Below are 15,239 nucleotides of genomic sequence, written 5' to 3' on the forward strand. Positions count from 1 at the left end.
AACGCCTCTGCTGCATTGTTCGTCTAGCATGAATTCTTCAACCTGCCCCTGTTGCCGGGAGCAACAATGAGATAAATGACAAGATTATTCAATCAGCGAAAAAAAAAAGCAGAGGGGGAGCAAAGAAGAAAACAAAAAGAGAAATTAGAAACAAATAGAGATGTCACCCATTCCTCTTAAGAATAATTAAGAAAGAGGACAATGTCATTTTTATCTTTTGTCAGCTAAATTATATGCAGTGCTTTAACTGCAGCGTGCGAATCATTCAGTTGTTTATTTCTTTACAGTACAGATCAATTATGCAACAAGTTGATTAAATACGCAGAGATGTTCCTGAGGGCTGCAAGTGACCAGATTTCTTGCATTGTTTTTTTGAATAATCACTTGATAATTTTAAGCAAAAATGACAAATATCCTCCTTAATTGACAGTATTTTGCGGTTCTGTGATAGTAGATAGATTTCTTTTGGTTTTGGACTGTTAGTCGAACAGAGGGAGCAATTTGAAGATGTCAATGTGGCCTATATTTTCTATTTTTGGACATTTTATTGACCAAACGATTAACAGATTAATCGTGAAAGTCATCAGCAGATTAATCGATAATGAAAACAATAATTAGTTGCCAAGTGAGGTGTCCCATATATGAATCTACCACCCCAATCTGCAAACCCGAATCATTCGAATGGTTGGTGAGCTGAGAAAGTTTAGAAAAAAAGCGCTCCTTTGCCCTGAACGACATGCCTGAATGATCCATCTGGACGTGCACCTGACAGAGCGACTTCCTGCGCAGCCCTTTCATGGGATCAATAGTTGGCTCATGCAGATGGGAGGAAGAAGGGGGTTCAGAGCATTAACACTGTGTTGACATATCTGAGAATGAGCTGCGAGACACAACACAAGGGGGTTAGTGTACTTGACAGAGTCATTGAGCTGTTTGGTTAAAGGACCACCACAGTAAACAGCCCAGCTGATGAGAGGAAGGTGGAAGAGTCTTGGCAGGAAGGAAGCAGACTGGCTGGGGGGCAACTGGGCAATGACCTTTACATTGACAGAGCCCCTATGGATAAATGAGTATAATTCAAGAGTGTGATCGCTTCAAGTGAATGGCTTAACTGCTCTGCCAACACCTGTTCAGCTCTACAGAGAAGCCTTTCACTGAGGACAGGTGCCTCGGCAGCGAGACGCCCACTTCCCCGCGCTCTTCGCTCCGCTCCCAGCTGCTCTCCTTTCAGACCTCAGACTCAGATTCTTCACATGCCGACCTGTCAGCTCAGCAACCACTGCAGTGGTCACTCAGCTGCCTGATAGCAAAGACAACTCCCTAATACAAATCTCTGCTACAGCATCACACGAGCATCTTACATTATGGGTGAAAAATACTGCAAGATCTGTGTGTTTATGATGCATTGGAGTATAATGCATATATATAAAAATTATTTTAAATTGTATTAAAGTGGCATTCTCACTCTACGCTAGATGGTGGCTAGGTTCCCAGTACTGTAAGCGTGTGTGAGCTTCACTTCCTATATGAATAATAACACGACATTACTTCTGTTACAATCATCCGTTTGACTCAGAGCCAAAAGAAGTGAACTCGAGAACTTGCTGCGTCGGCTATTTCCTGAATTCATTTTCTATACCAGTGGGAGTGGAAATTATTGGTAGGACTGCAGCTAACAGTTATTTTATTCATTCAAAGAGTCAGTCAGTTATTTTCACAAGTAACCAATTCATTATTTAATTGATAAAATGTCCGAAAATAGTAGCAAAAGCCCAAGCAGACGTCTTCAAATAGCTAGTTTTGTCCGACCAACGGTACAAAACCCAAAGATATACAACTGACTGTCACATAAAAAAGAGAAGACTGGCCAAAAAACAAGGGAATGTGTTGGTATATTTGCTATAAAAAAACACAGTTAATTGATATCCAGAATAGCTGCCTATCAATTTTATCTTAACTAACATTGTCTAACTGTTTTAGAAAAACCTTTGACACAAATTAGAAAAAAAACTAAATGCATCCTGCTGGAATAATTTCTGTGGGAGTTTGAACATGTGTGTGTTGCTGTGTGCATATTCTCACTGGCAGCTCTGTAGGAGGTTCAGTGACCTGTGCACAAGAAAAACAGATTGGGACGCAGATGAAGCCAGATTGCACACTGAAATGAGTTTAAACTAAAAAAAAAAGAAAAGAAAATGTGCCTCCTGCCTTCAAATATCTGCTGTTTAACACCCCGACTACAAACCTTGTGGAGGGGGCACGCAGGTTTTGTGGGAACAGGCAGTGGGCATGTACGTGTTATGATAAACATACCTTTATCTAAGCTGTTTCACATAGCATGCATACCCGGGCACGTGTAAGTACTAGCCATGCTTCTTTTCAGATCTGGGCCAACTGGCTGCAGTCCAGCAGCAGCAGGGCTGGGTTTGGCGGCTTGGTCCCAGCATGCTCATTGTGTGTGGGGCAAGGTGCTTCGCTGCATAGCTGGAATGTTTTCTGTCTTTGTTTGGCCCCAAAAGGCTGCGGGATTCAATATAACAGACCGCTTATAGAGGAGGGCAAGTTGAGGCATGTTTAAAACGGGCTCTTATAGGCAGCTGCATTCACACTGCTGCTCATTTAATGTTGTTTGATTTATGGATACTAATAGAAAGCTAATTAATGCCCAGAAAGAGAACAGTTAACCCCCATACCGCATCTAATATGTAAACCTCACACCTTTAAAGAAAACTACTACATCATTACATCTTTGGTTCTATTAACATTGTAATCCCAAAGTTTACTGCTGTGATCTGGGGATACAGTGTCATCGCTAAACAGAAGAAACACCAACAGTCAGGTGGTGAACAAATCAACTGGATAGTTCAACTTAATTGGAGGGGCAAAAGAAGGTGAACAATTAAATAATCGCCGAAACTTGTCAGAATTAAATATTTGTAAAAAATCAATAATAACTGCTTAAACGATTACTAAAACAGACGAGTGTGAGATTCTGTGAGTCATTCGCGGGGAAAAAATGACTTTTTCAGATTTTTCCATAGAGTTTTGTTATAGCTAGCCCTAACAATTTGCTCAAATGCTGTGGGCAGGACCCTATATTTCAAAACATATCTCCTGAACGGGTTGTGCTTTTGCATTCACGTTTGATAGCTGAGAGGCCATGACAAATTTGGTGCCCGTTAGCCAATAGGTGGCCTGTCTGTGTATGTCCACGTCTGACTGTCCTTTACATATCTCGAGAACAGTTCATCCACTCGACTTCACACTTGGCGGGTGTATTGTTGAGGACCCAAAGGAGTGCGAGGTGAGTAAGAAGTCGACTGGGTGAGCAGTTCTTGGGAACGCTGCAAACATCACTTCATGGGATCAAGCAATTGGTCCGCTCCAAACAGGCGTTCAGAGGGGCACTGCATCAGTAACGGTTAATAATAGCAAAATTTACATTCATACTGATGTATTGACAGACATTAGTAAGTCATTTCGCTGACTTGATAACTCTCTCTGTTTTTAGCAATGTAGCCATCTTAGATCTCAGCAACTTACTTGGTGACTTTAATGTCATCAAATGATATCCAAGGTTCCAAATATAATTTCAAAGTATTAATAAACCATGAATTTCCTTTAAGTAAACCACCAAATATAGAATTTCATTTTTTCATTTTTCATTTTTCATTTCATTTTTATATTTCTGACTTAATTTTGACAGAAAACAACGAAAGCACAAAGCTACAATACTTCGGATCCAACCAAACAACCAAACCCTGACGATGAGTAACTCTGTTCTCTGAGAGAAACTCAGGTGTGTAGAAGTTGAGTAACGGCTTCAAGACTTTCTGGCAACCACAAATTGCCCTCCGTCTAACCTTTCATATCGTTCTCGACCACACTGCGGGAAAGATGTGGAGTGTGGTCACTTGATTAGTCAGTCACAGTTCACATAGAAGTCAACTAGAGGCTTAAAGTTATTGAACAAGCTGAAGCATTAAGAAGTCTTCCTGTCTGAAACTGCAGCTGGCTGAGCTGTTTTGCTTGGTCTTTCAAAAGTGAGGAATTTTTTCTTGGACTGAACTGGCTGTCACTAATAAACTCCCTCACAGCAGACATATGTGACACATTGAGAGCCGCCCCGTCACGAGAGGCCATAACATCTCAATGAGTAAATCCACCTAAGAAGTTTAAGTGCCCTTCCATCTTCTGAGAATCACAAGTGCCTCACTCTTGTTTCTTTACATTCAAACAGCTGTCACAATAGGAGTCTCACAATAATATCTTTGCTGGGCCTCTGCAGCTGTGTGAAATGGTCAGGGCACTTTCTCTCAGCGATGTCATCGTTGCAGCTGCATCTCTAAAGCCTCTCAGCTTCCTCCCAGGAGACTCGCCACAAATTACCTTATCCAGAGACAGGCTAGCTAACATCTATCTGTCTCGGGGGTGACGGGGCTCTGTGGAAAATGCATCAAATGACAAGAGCAGGGGTATTATAGTTAAGCAAGTTTCCTCTGCAGATATCTTGTTTTTCCATCAAAGAAGCGGTTCTTATTCTGCTGTTTGTTTTTTTTATTTCAAACCACAGTGGGAATGTTTACATGTGAATCTGAGCATGTAAACAAGCGGCACATGGGCTTACATGTCATTTATCACGGTGTTTATCAGAAAAACTGGATTATTGGACTATTGGACTCTATGATAAACTATCTTCTCTTGTGTAACGTGAGAGTAAATTCATTTTAAATGAAAAACTGCAGCTTGAGTTCATTTTTTCATGCTGGCTGTTCTAAACATTGGTAATTACTGGCTATCGCACATCATCAACATTAATTTCCTCGCACCAATAACATACTGTGATTTAAGGTAGTTTCCTGTTGATGATTTGGATTTCATTCTCAGGCTTTCGTTTTCAGTCTTAGAGCAGTGACTATATTGTGCCTCATTGTTCATGCTTGAGCTGACACATAATTTAGCAACTTTTTCGATCACTGCTTAATAATTTTGGTCATCTTTTTAAGCAGAAATGCTTTGTTTTATATCATTGTGAATAAATATCTTTGGATTTTAGACAGTTTCTTTATCGGATACGTCACCTTTGGCTCTGGAAAATAATAATAATAATAATAATAATAATAATAATAATAAAATAGTCATTCAAAACTCTCTGGCATCTTTTAGACAATCAATAATCAAGTAATAAATACACCAATAATTGGCAGAAAAGTCAATAATGAGAATAACTGCAGCCAAAATGCCTAAACGGAAGCAAACATTTCCACGAGTCAGAGTCCATATATTGAAAAAAACAACACTTCACAGTGTTGATGTGCCTTTGCTTTAGGAACTCTATTTCTCATTCAGGAAGTAATAAGTCTGAAGCAGCAGGAAGTAAACATCCATGTTAAACTTTAAAGATCAGTGACTAAGATAATCACAAGTTTCAAAGTCCATGACGAGTGAGATGACGTGTAAAACTCAGGAACATTCAGTCACTAGAAGAAGAGAAACGAGTGGGCGGCACAACTTTGCAGCGGCAGGTGTTTGTCTCTTGATTTTACAGGTACGGCACATCATGGAGGTGTAGGCACATTTAGGCAGTAGTACTGACTGTTCTTTCCCCAGACAAACGCTGCTGTATCTCTTCTCCGAGTGAGTGGCTCCTTCTATGCATTGATGTGTTAAAATTCACTGGGCTGTTTCCGGCTCTGTCACCCCAAGTACATCAGCTGACAGCAGCCTCAGTGCACAGCTCTAAGAGGCCTTCACAGAACCCAAAGTGCAGAGCGGAGGCCTGAGGGCTTTCACTCAGCTAAACACAAAATCTCTCTGTGTGCAGCTCACTGACCATCGTTGTCGTCGTTGAGACAGGATGGGACAGCAGGCCCCCCCACCACCACCACCCCCGAACTCTCCGGATCTGGACCCAGGATGCCTGTGCAGCCTGCGGACACCTGCAGGGGACTGTGAATGTCTCTGTGATGGGACTGAGGGACAGAGATGTTAATGAACACACAGCCATTCATCAGCCATCCATGGCATTGCTCCCATTCAGATACAGATACCCACTGAGACACAAAGCCCCAGCTGCCTCAAGTGGCAGACTTACACACAACGTTGGGCACCAATGCAACACAGCTCCATTTAGCCCTTCAAGAAACGCCCAAAGTGCCTCTCTATACATCTCTCTGCACGGCTGCACACACAATGGACAGAAGTAGATTCATCCTGTCTTTAAAAGAGAGATATAACCTTGATAACCACATGTTGACGGACCGAAACGTCTTTCAGATCTGCCAGTTTATTTTTATGGTACCACTTTCTAACAAATCAGCCTTTATAAAGTGGTAATGAATCCCATTCTTAAACTTGCAGATTTTTAAAACAGTTTTTAATCTAAATAACTTTGGGGTTGCTAGATTGTGAAGGAGGTGTTTATACGAAGCAGGACACATGTCTTTTCAGCTGTACATTTTGAGGAATAATGCTTATTTGCTTTGGTGCTGAGAGTTAGATGAGAAATTTAAAACCATTCTCATGTCTTTACAGTAAACATGAAGCTACGGCCAATAGCCGGTAAGCTTAGCTTAGCATAGCATAAAAGACTGGAAGCTGGTGTTAATAGCTAGCTAGTTTGAAGGTAACAAAGTCCACCTACCAGCACATCTAAAGCTCATTAACACATGTCATCAGTTTAAATGTGTACACAAATTGAAATTGAAGTTGTGGTTTTACAAGGATTATGCTTTCGGCAAAGAGCAGTGACTTCCACAAATTGCCGTCAAACACTTTGGTTTGTGTCCAAATTAAACAATAGATCTGACATGTTTATTAGTGAACCTTAGAGGTGCTGGAAGGCAGATTAAGTCAGCTTTGGACAAAGCCAGACGGTCTCCCCCCCTGTTTCCAGCCTTTATGCTAAGCTAAACTAAGCTAACCACCTGTCTGAATATCTACCGTAAAAGTGGTGTCTTCTCATTTAGTACTAAAGACTTATTAACATGTGTAACTGCAGACTTTATGGCTAATTAGAAGTATTTATTAATGTGTTACATTACAACATTTATTACTGCATTATCACCACAAGTAGAAAGGACAAATACTAGCCAGGGGGATTTTACACTACCTGGCAACAAAGCATTTGCTGCTTTTATCTGTTTCATATAATAGTAAATAAATGCTTTTTTTCTTTTTTTTTTAGATGGGACTGCACATTTGAAGAGGTAATTTGGAGCTTTCTTTAAGATTGTGATTGGCAATTATTTTTTCTGACATTTTATGGGCTAAACAGTTAACTGATTAATTGGAAAATGACAGGTTTGCTGACAGTTATTTAGACCTTATAAACTGGTCATGAGAGGTCACTCATCATGAAGCGGCATCAATTCTTCTTCCACTAAACTTGCCCACACACTCAAACAGACAGTTTCTGCTTGAAGAGGAGTAAAAGAGTCTGTTGTACTTGGTGATTGTGCATCAGGGCATTCAGACTATATTAAAGCATGGGAGAGTGACTATCACTTACATCAATGAGGAGAGAAAACACTGTGGATGTGTCAAAGTTAAAATGAATCATAGCCCATTGCCATAAAAACCTCCCCTGGCTTTTGGACAGTGAATAATCCAGTTGTGAAAAAAAAAATCTCATATTAGCCCACTTTGGAGTTCCTCGTGACTCTGGGTAAGTCAGCAGTTGCAACACTACACGACTGCGTGGAAGAACCTCCCGAGCCGAACAAACCAATTACACCCCTGGCGAGGCTGTGGCACAGCAGTACATCATGCCCACAGAGACACCGCTGTCATACTGCATGGCATTACTGTGGCTCAGTAGACCCAGGACTGATGAGCCATGAGGCCTGGCATGTATGAGGGATACTTACCCCCTATACCATTAAGAGCTGATTCTCCTTTATTAAAGAGGCTGTGTTGCTAAAACAAAGGCTTGGCACGGTCAGCACGCACTCAAGCACTGAAGCATGTGACTCATATTTGATTGCAGCGTGTGTTAGAGCTGCAGGGTTGGGCTGCTTTTCACCCCATAACTCTCCTTCAGAGCTGGGGCAGCCTACAGTACTGTAAAGTATTTAAACATTCCTCCCGGGGCGGAAACACAGCCCATTAGCATCACATGCTAACATGCCCATAAACACAGAGGAGGCACACACCAGCTCTTCTCAGCGCTGACACATGGGGAAGTAAGAACAATTCATGGGTTTCCTCGAGCGCCTCTCAAGGGAGTTTATTTTGACAACCTTTGACGGGAAAATACAGGATTAACCCTTGTACTGGGTAACACCATTGATAAGCAGTATATCAGTTGGTTTAGAACACAATAGAATGTGGTTATTAGCAGGTACTAGCGTTTATAAATGTAAAAGTCAACTCCTCCTGTGGTGAAGCACCCATAGGGCTGGTTTTTATATGACAATATAGCAAAGCACTAACTAGGCAAATCTAAAATGTGTCTTCATAGGAAATGTTATACTTATATCCGCTTGCAGCTAGGTTATAGTGTTTTAAAGAATATTCATATTATAACAACCTTTATTAATGACTTTCTGACATTTATAATTGAAGACTTGATGATTAAACCTCTTTGTTAATGACTTATGAACCATAAATGACAATATAGTAAAACACAGTTGTAATAATATAAAATATGCCTTCACAATAGAGGCTTATATATAAATTTCCTAAATACTAAATAGGTGGAGTTAAAGTAAAGTGTTGCCAGTGAGGTAACATTGAAGACAATTTGTTAAGAGATGCAGATCCACACTGAAGAAATGCCATGCAGTATTTGTGTGTCTTGTTGCAACAGAGCAGCAGGCTCCAGAGCTGTCAGGGTATAAGTGGGCACAGTCGGCTGGCAAGCCCAGACTGGATGTTACATCCTTCAATAATTATAGAAAAGGGATCAACCTAGTTGCACAAGGGGCAAAGCATTAGCCAACTACTGTCTGTCAGCCTCAATAAACTTGAACTCAACTCAAAAGACATGCGTGCGTTCAACGACACACAGAGCTGAAAGTGGCCTCAACTGGCACGCGTTGTTAATTAAAGAGGTGACAAAGCAGCTTTGTTTCTGTTAGTGACAGCGAAAGGGCTGCTGAAATATCAGTCTCTGTTGATGATAATGTTTATTTAAAAGACACTCGAAAAACCTAAAAAAAGTAGGCTGGGATTGCCTCCACATGGCTCTCACCCCAATGCGTGAAATAACTGCGTTTTTCACGGCCACGTGCACTGATATGCATGTGCAGCCGGACCGTCGATCACAACAAACAACAAAGAAACTCAGATTACAACACAAACAGAGAGAGAGTGACTTCAGTCTCTGCTCAGGACACCATTACTCCACTTTATCTTTACATAGAAAATAGTTGTTTACTGCCATAGTAACATTATGATTATCGAGTACAGTTCCTTTAAGCTTTATTATACTTGAGAAGTGCACCACAAACTGTTATTTAAAGCAAAAACTGAAGCAGGTTGAGAGAAACGATGTGATCACAGACTGATCTGATATAAGATAATGAGGTAAAACTTTTTAGTAACACGTGTAAAAAGTTTAAAAGTTGTAACTAATAATTAACTCTGCCACCCTACATGTTAATATCAAATCAAATCAATCATCATTTATAGAGCACCTTTTAAACAACGAATGGTCGACCAAAGTGCTGTACAGTTCAGCAAGACAATACTATACAACACAACCAGAATAAAAACAATACCCATAAAACACAGTAGACAGGTGTCATGCTCAGCCTGAATTAAGAGCCATGGAGAACAGGTGGGTCTTCAATAAGACCTCTAGGGTCTGGGCTGATCTAATATGCCAGGGCAAGCGATTCCAAAGCCTCGGGGCAGCCGCCGCAAAGGCTCAGCCCCCTCTGGTTTTCAGTCTGGGGACTTCCAGCAGCATTTGATCTGCTGACCTCAGCACTCTGGCTGGAGTGTGACAATGTAAGAGTTCAGATAAGTACAGCGGTGCCAGTCCATTTAGAGCTTTAAAAACAAATAACAAAAGTTTAAAATCAATCCTGTAGCGGACAGGGAGCCAGTGTAGCAAGGCCAAGACTGGTGTCATGTGGCGGCACTTTCTTTTACCAGTCAAGAGACGAGCGGCTGCATTTTGTACAAGCTGCAGGCGAGGAAGCAACAACTGGTCGACACCAACATACAGAGAGTTACAGTAATCCAGCCGTAAAGAAATACAGGCATGGATCACTCTCTCTAGATCTTTGTGAAGAAGATAGGCCTTAATCTTGGCCAAGAATCGAAGCTGGAAGAAACTCGTTTTGACGACGGAACTAACCTGCCTGTCAAATTTAAAAGCACTATCTAGTGTTACTTCAAGGTTCTTGACATGAGTGCGGGAGTTAAGAGTAAGTGGGCCCAGAAAACCAGCAGACAAATCATGAACATTTTGCCCAAACATAATAATCTCAGTTTTGTTTTCATTAAGGTTGAGAAAATGTATGTCCATCCAAGTTTTTAGATCTGATAAGCAACCAAGCAATGGCTGCAATGAGTCCTTACTACTTGACTTTAAAGGGATATAGATTTGTACATCGTCAGCAAAACAGTGGGAAGAAATGTTGTGTTTCGCTAAGACGGATCCCAGGGGCAGCAAGTATGGTAAAAACAGGATAGGGCCCGAAATAGAGCCTTGAGGGACTCCACAGGTGAGAGGAGCAGCGGTAGATAAAAATAATATTATTATCATTAATTAAGAGTTTAAATGATCAAGTGTGCAGTTATCAATGTTGATAAGTCATTAATAAAGAGTTTTAATCATCAAATCTAAAGTTGTGTTGATTCGTTGTAGAGAAACACATTATAACTCCTTTATGAAGGGTGCCTTATAAGAAAGCGGTATATTTGAACTTTGTTGTTTAAAAGGTGTACAGATCTCACAGATGTTGCTCCAGCTGTTACGTCTTTAGTCCGTGCAGGTCAGACTGGCGAGGAACATATTCACATACTGTACATCCCGACCAAACGGCTACTCAACGAAAAAACTTCCAAAAGTCGTGAAAGTTTCGTTACATTCATTCAGTCTGTGGGAGTATGAAAATATTGCAAACTGGAGGAAAAAGATGAAGGTGGGCAGGATGAGGCAGCCAAAGCGTAAGGCCAAACTCATTGATCAGCAGTGAAAACTGTTCCTCCCTCGCTCTCTTTCTTAATCTGAGTTTCTGCCTTTCAACCGGATGCATTTCGCTGCTGTCTAGTAAGCAGGGGGAGGCTCTCTGATGACTCAAGGTGCATGAGAAAGCAGTTCATGCACTCAGAGCATCCATTCACCACCTCCCTCCTGTCAGCCAGCAGACTGTCTGACACAAGAAACATAAAAAGTTGATAATTCAAGACTAGATTATATAAAATATTCCTCTTTTCTGTAAGCGTGTGTTGTTTACAGAGACGTTTTATCTGCTTCTGAGTTCTGCTTCAGGGTGCCGTCAAGTTTCATCAAGTAAAACTGAAGACATTTAAAGATGTTTTTCAGCAGCGGTTACTGTTGAATATAAAAAAGGGCATTTTTTGTTACTGGAATAAACTGCAGACCTAAAATGCTATATTTAACTATATTTGAGAGGTTTAACCACAGTTTCTCAAAGAGCTCTGTTAGTTTTTGTTTTGTCTTTCTCTCTTTATCCGTCCAAACGCATCACTGAAGCTCTGACATGATTCGCACAACCTCATTGATGTTCATCTGCAACACAAGAGCTGTTCCCCTATATTAGCTAGATATGACTTAATAATTACAAAAACACATCAGTAAGCTCTGAATATATATTATTATTGTGCCATGCAACCGGCACAAGAAACAATAAACTAATACACGACAGATCCAGACAGATACATGAACGTCAATGCTACAAAAAAGCACCACAAAATATTCAGTTTATCATATAAAAGAGAAACTTGCAGAAAATGTTGTGCTTTTTTGGGCATTTTTTCTTGAAAATAACCTTAATCTATTAGTCAATTGGTTTTCTGTTCATTGACTCATCGGTTAATCGTGGCAGCTCTATAAACAACTATTTCAATTGTGATTATCTGCAGGCTACATCAGAATATTAAAGAGTTTTTTTTATCTGTTTCATGAAAATGAACTGCCTTAAGTCATCATAGTAATCATAGTAACTGAATAACTGAATATCTTTGAGTTTTGTCACCTTGGGCTCTGGGAAACTGTAATGGACAGTTTTGACAATTTATAGACAAAATAACCAACCGACTAATTGAGGCAATAATCAGCAGGATAGTCGATAATGTGAATGCTCGTTAGAGCACAAACGAAAACAGGATTCACTTTCCTCCCAAATCACATCATCTTCCTGAATATTTCTGAATCCGTCTGAAGAAGCAAACCAGTTCTCAACTGTGCAACTTTAGATCTTTGGCTCCTCTAAACGAGGCTGACACACGATTCATCTCCCTTAAGACTTCAATAGGCTTAGAGTAAACATTACAACACACATGATTATTGTCCATATCAACTCTGTCTACTCCAGAAGATGTTTCTGATGCAAGATCATGATTTGCAATCCACCTAAAGATAAAACAAAGACTTTCTTTTTACAAGTCTCAACACAGACTTCAATGTTGAGCAAATTAGGTGTGTGTGTGTGTGTGTGTGTGTGGAGTTGGGGGGGGGGGTGTCAGACTGCTGACCTCGGAGTAAAAAGTCCCTCAGTGGCCCCCTGACTGTCGCCGATGAAGGAATCTATCTAATCCTGGACTCAGGGCAAACTCCCCAACACACACACACACACACACACACACACACACACACACACACACACACACACACACACACACACACACACACACACACACACACACACACACACACACACACACACACACACACACACACACACACAGTCAGTCACCTTCTAGGCAAAAACACGGGATGGAGAGGCAGGGGCCCTCTGCAGGACACAAAACACAGCACCACATTGACAACAACAAAAAAAGGCATGACCCAATGTATTGAATATGGGAAAAAAGTGCACAGTAACTAATCATTTGCATCATCACTAGTCTTATTTTGACTCATAGATGATGCAGCCACAAAAAAATAAACAAAAAAACACCTCCTGGGCAGAACAATAACATCCTCTACCTGTCCTACAAAAACACCTGCATGACTGACCCACAACAAAAAGGCCAAGTCATGTTTTATGATGACACAGTGACACAGTGCCTCATTAATACATTATATCATTGCCTTTGTAAAGAGGCGAGACACACACCTGGAATTAAAAAAAAAAGAGGGGAGTTTAATGCGGACGCTGTTTACCAGGCCCCGTGTGATGTCATGATCATTGTGTAGTGGCATAAAAGACTAAAAAATTAAATAAAAAAAATCCCTGGTGAGGAAAGGTGAGGAGGACACACCTACACATCCTGTACTGTTTGCTCGACCGAAACTAGAAGAGGCTGTGCTGTAGTCTCCGGTATCGCCTGCAAAAGAGGTGGATCTCTCCCAGATACACGCAAACAAAACGTACCTTAGAAATTCTTGCAGACAGGTGTCACAGAACCGATGTCCACAGGTAGACACTTGGACCGGCTCCCGCATCGCCTTGCTGCAGAGCGGACACTGGAACCGTCTCTTTGGCTTCTCCAGAAACTTGTAATCAAACCCCGGCATCGCTACAGGTTCCGTGGATGTTTTCTCGGCCTTCGGCTGCAGGTTAAAACAAAAAGGTATAAATGTCCTCTTTGATCCTTCAGTGTAACTCCCCCCCTTCCCCCTGAAAACGGGGAGATTCGAGCTGCACTGCCGTTTAAGCCGATGAGGGGTTCATATCACGTCCCTTCCGCCGAACGACCGATCGGGCTCTAAGGAGGCGAGTCCTCCCCGTTTTTTTTGTTGTTGTTTTTTTTCCTCCTGCAACCCGGCGACAAACAAAAGAGCGACACTGCCGTCCAAGGAGACGCTGCAGAAATGCGCGCAGATTGGCCCTGAAAGCACCCTCTCCGTGCACGTTTTTACAGCTCAGGGTTAATGCGTGGCCCTCTCCTCCTCCTCCTCCTCAGTGGATGCAGAACTGACAGACTGAACACAATGCATAACCCCTCCGTCTGTTTAGGTGCACCGAGTCCCGCCTCCTTCTCCTCCTCCTCCACGCAGGAGGAGTCAAGAAGCCGAGTCACTGTGTTCACACCATCTTATCCCTCTCATCTCTCTTTATGGAGCTTTAATTGGAGCTTTTGTGGGACTTCTAATGGGATATGTTGTTTGTTTTCCATGCACACATTATTTATTTGTCAGATACAAGCCTGCATACCTTATTGAGTGCACACTGGTCCTGGCTATATACTTATTAAACATCTCTCTCTTTATATGTAGTCCTAATCAGAAAAGTCAGAGGTAAGGGTGGGGGGTTGTTGTTAATATTCAAGTCAAATAAATGTTTTTAAAAACTGTCAAATTGGCCTGCTACAGAAGCCTACAGTACAGTCAGAGGTGACAGGTGCCCTCTGGTGGTAGAGCACATACACACAATGACTAGTCTGGTGTTTCTCCCTGTATTTCATGGTAAAAAGATACAAAATAAAAGCTGACTTACATTGTTACACTCATTAAAAAAATGAATGGACACGTGAAAAAATGAATAATTAGACATGACTCTATGACAGAAGAAATGAGGAGCACACGCACATATTTAGATCGTTTTACACCTGCTGTATTGCCACCGGATTACATCATCATTACATCATCGTACAAGACAACAACGTGGATCATCCATGTCCCCAGAAAAGGTGTGAACACTTCTTCAATAGGAAATAATGACTGCAAAAACCTAATTATATTTGGGAAGATAGGCGATTTATTATTGCATTATAATTTACATTAATAAGCAGTATATCATAATAGATTATGATAGTTACAATAATCATACCAACTGATAACAGCTGTATGAAAACTACACATAAACTGGGCCATTAACGTGAGCATAATGGGGACTGTAGAGGCAGAATAGAGGCAAAGGTAGACAGACTGTCACTGACAGATCCTTCATTATACTGGAGGTTAGTTTTTCATTTTGAAGGTGGTGATGTGTGGTTCTGAAGTCAACCTCATGAAAAGGATGTATTTGTTTTGTTTCCAGACCTCCGTTAGCGGCAATGAGAAATATTTATTTTCTGACCTAAACTGAGTACAATTCACTGTGAAACCATCTTATCACATAAGATACACGGTTTCAAATGGATTTATGGGTTTTCAT

At 41.1% G+C, this 15,239-nt stretch overlaps 1 protein-coding gene across 1 annotated transcript in view; it reads right to left on the minus strand.

The window, feature by feature from the left end:
- Positions 1-14,030, minus strand: part of traf4a (tnf receptor-associated factor 4a) — a 37,567-nt gene extending 23,537 nt beyond the window's left edge. The window contains exon 1 of the mRNA XM_083914300.1: positions 13,515-14,030. Coding sequence (XP_083770426.1) covers positions 13,515-13,657 — 143 coding nt within the window. The 5' untranslated portion in view covers positions 13,658-14,030. The remainder of the gene's footprint in view (positions 1-13,514) is intronic.
- Positions 14,031-15,239: the final 1,209 nt, after the last annotated feature.

This window comes from Echiichthys vipera (genome assembly GCF_963691815.1).
Source record: "Echiichthys vipera genome assembly, chromosome: 5".
Taxonomy (NCBI): Eukaryota; Metazoa; Chordata; class Actinopteri; order Perciformes; family Trachinidae; genus Echiichthys; species Echiichthys vipera.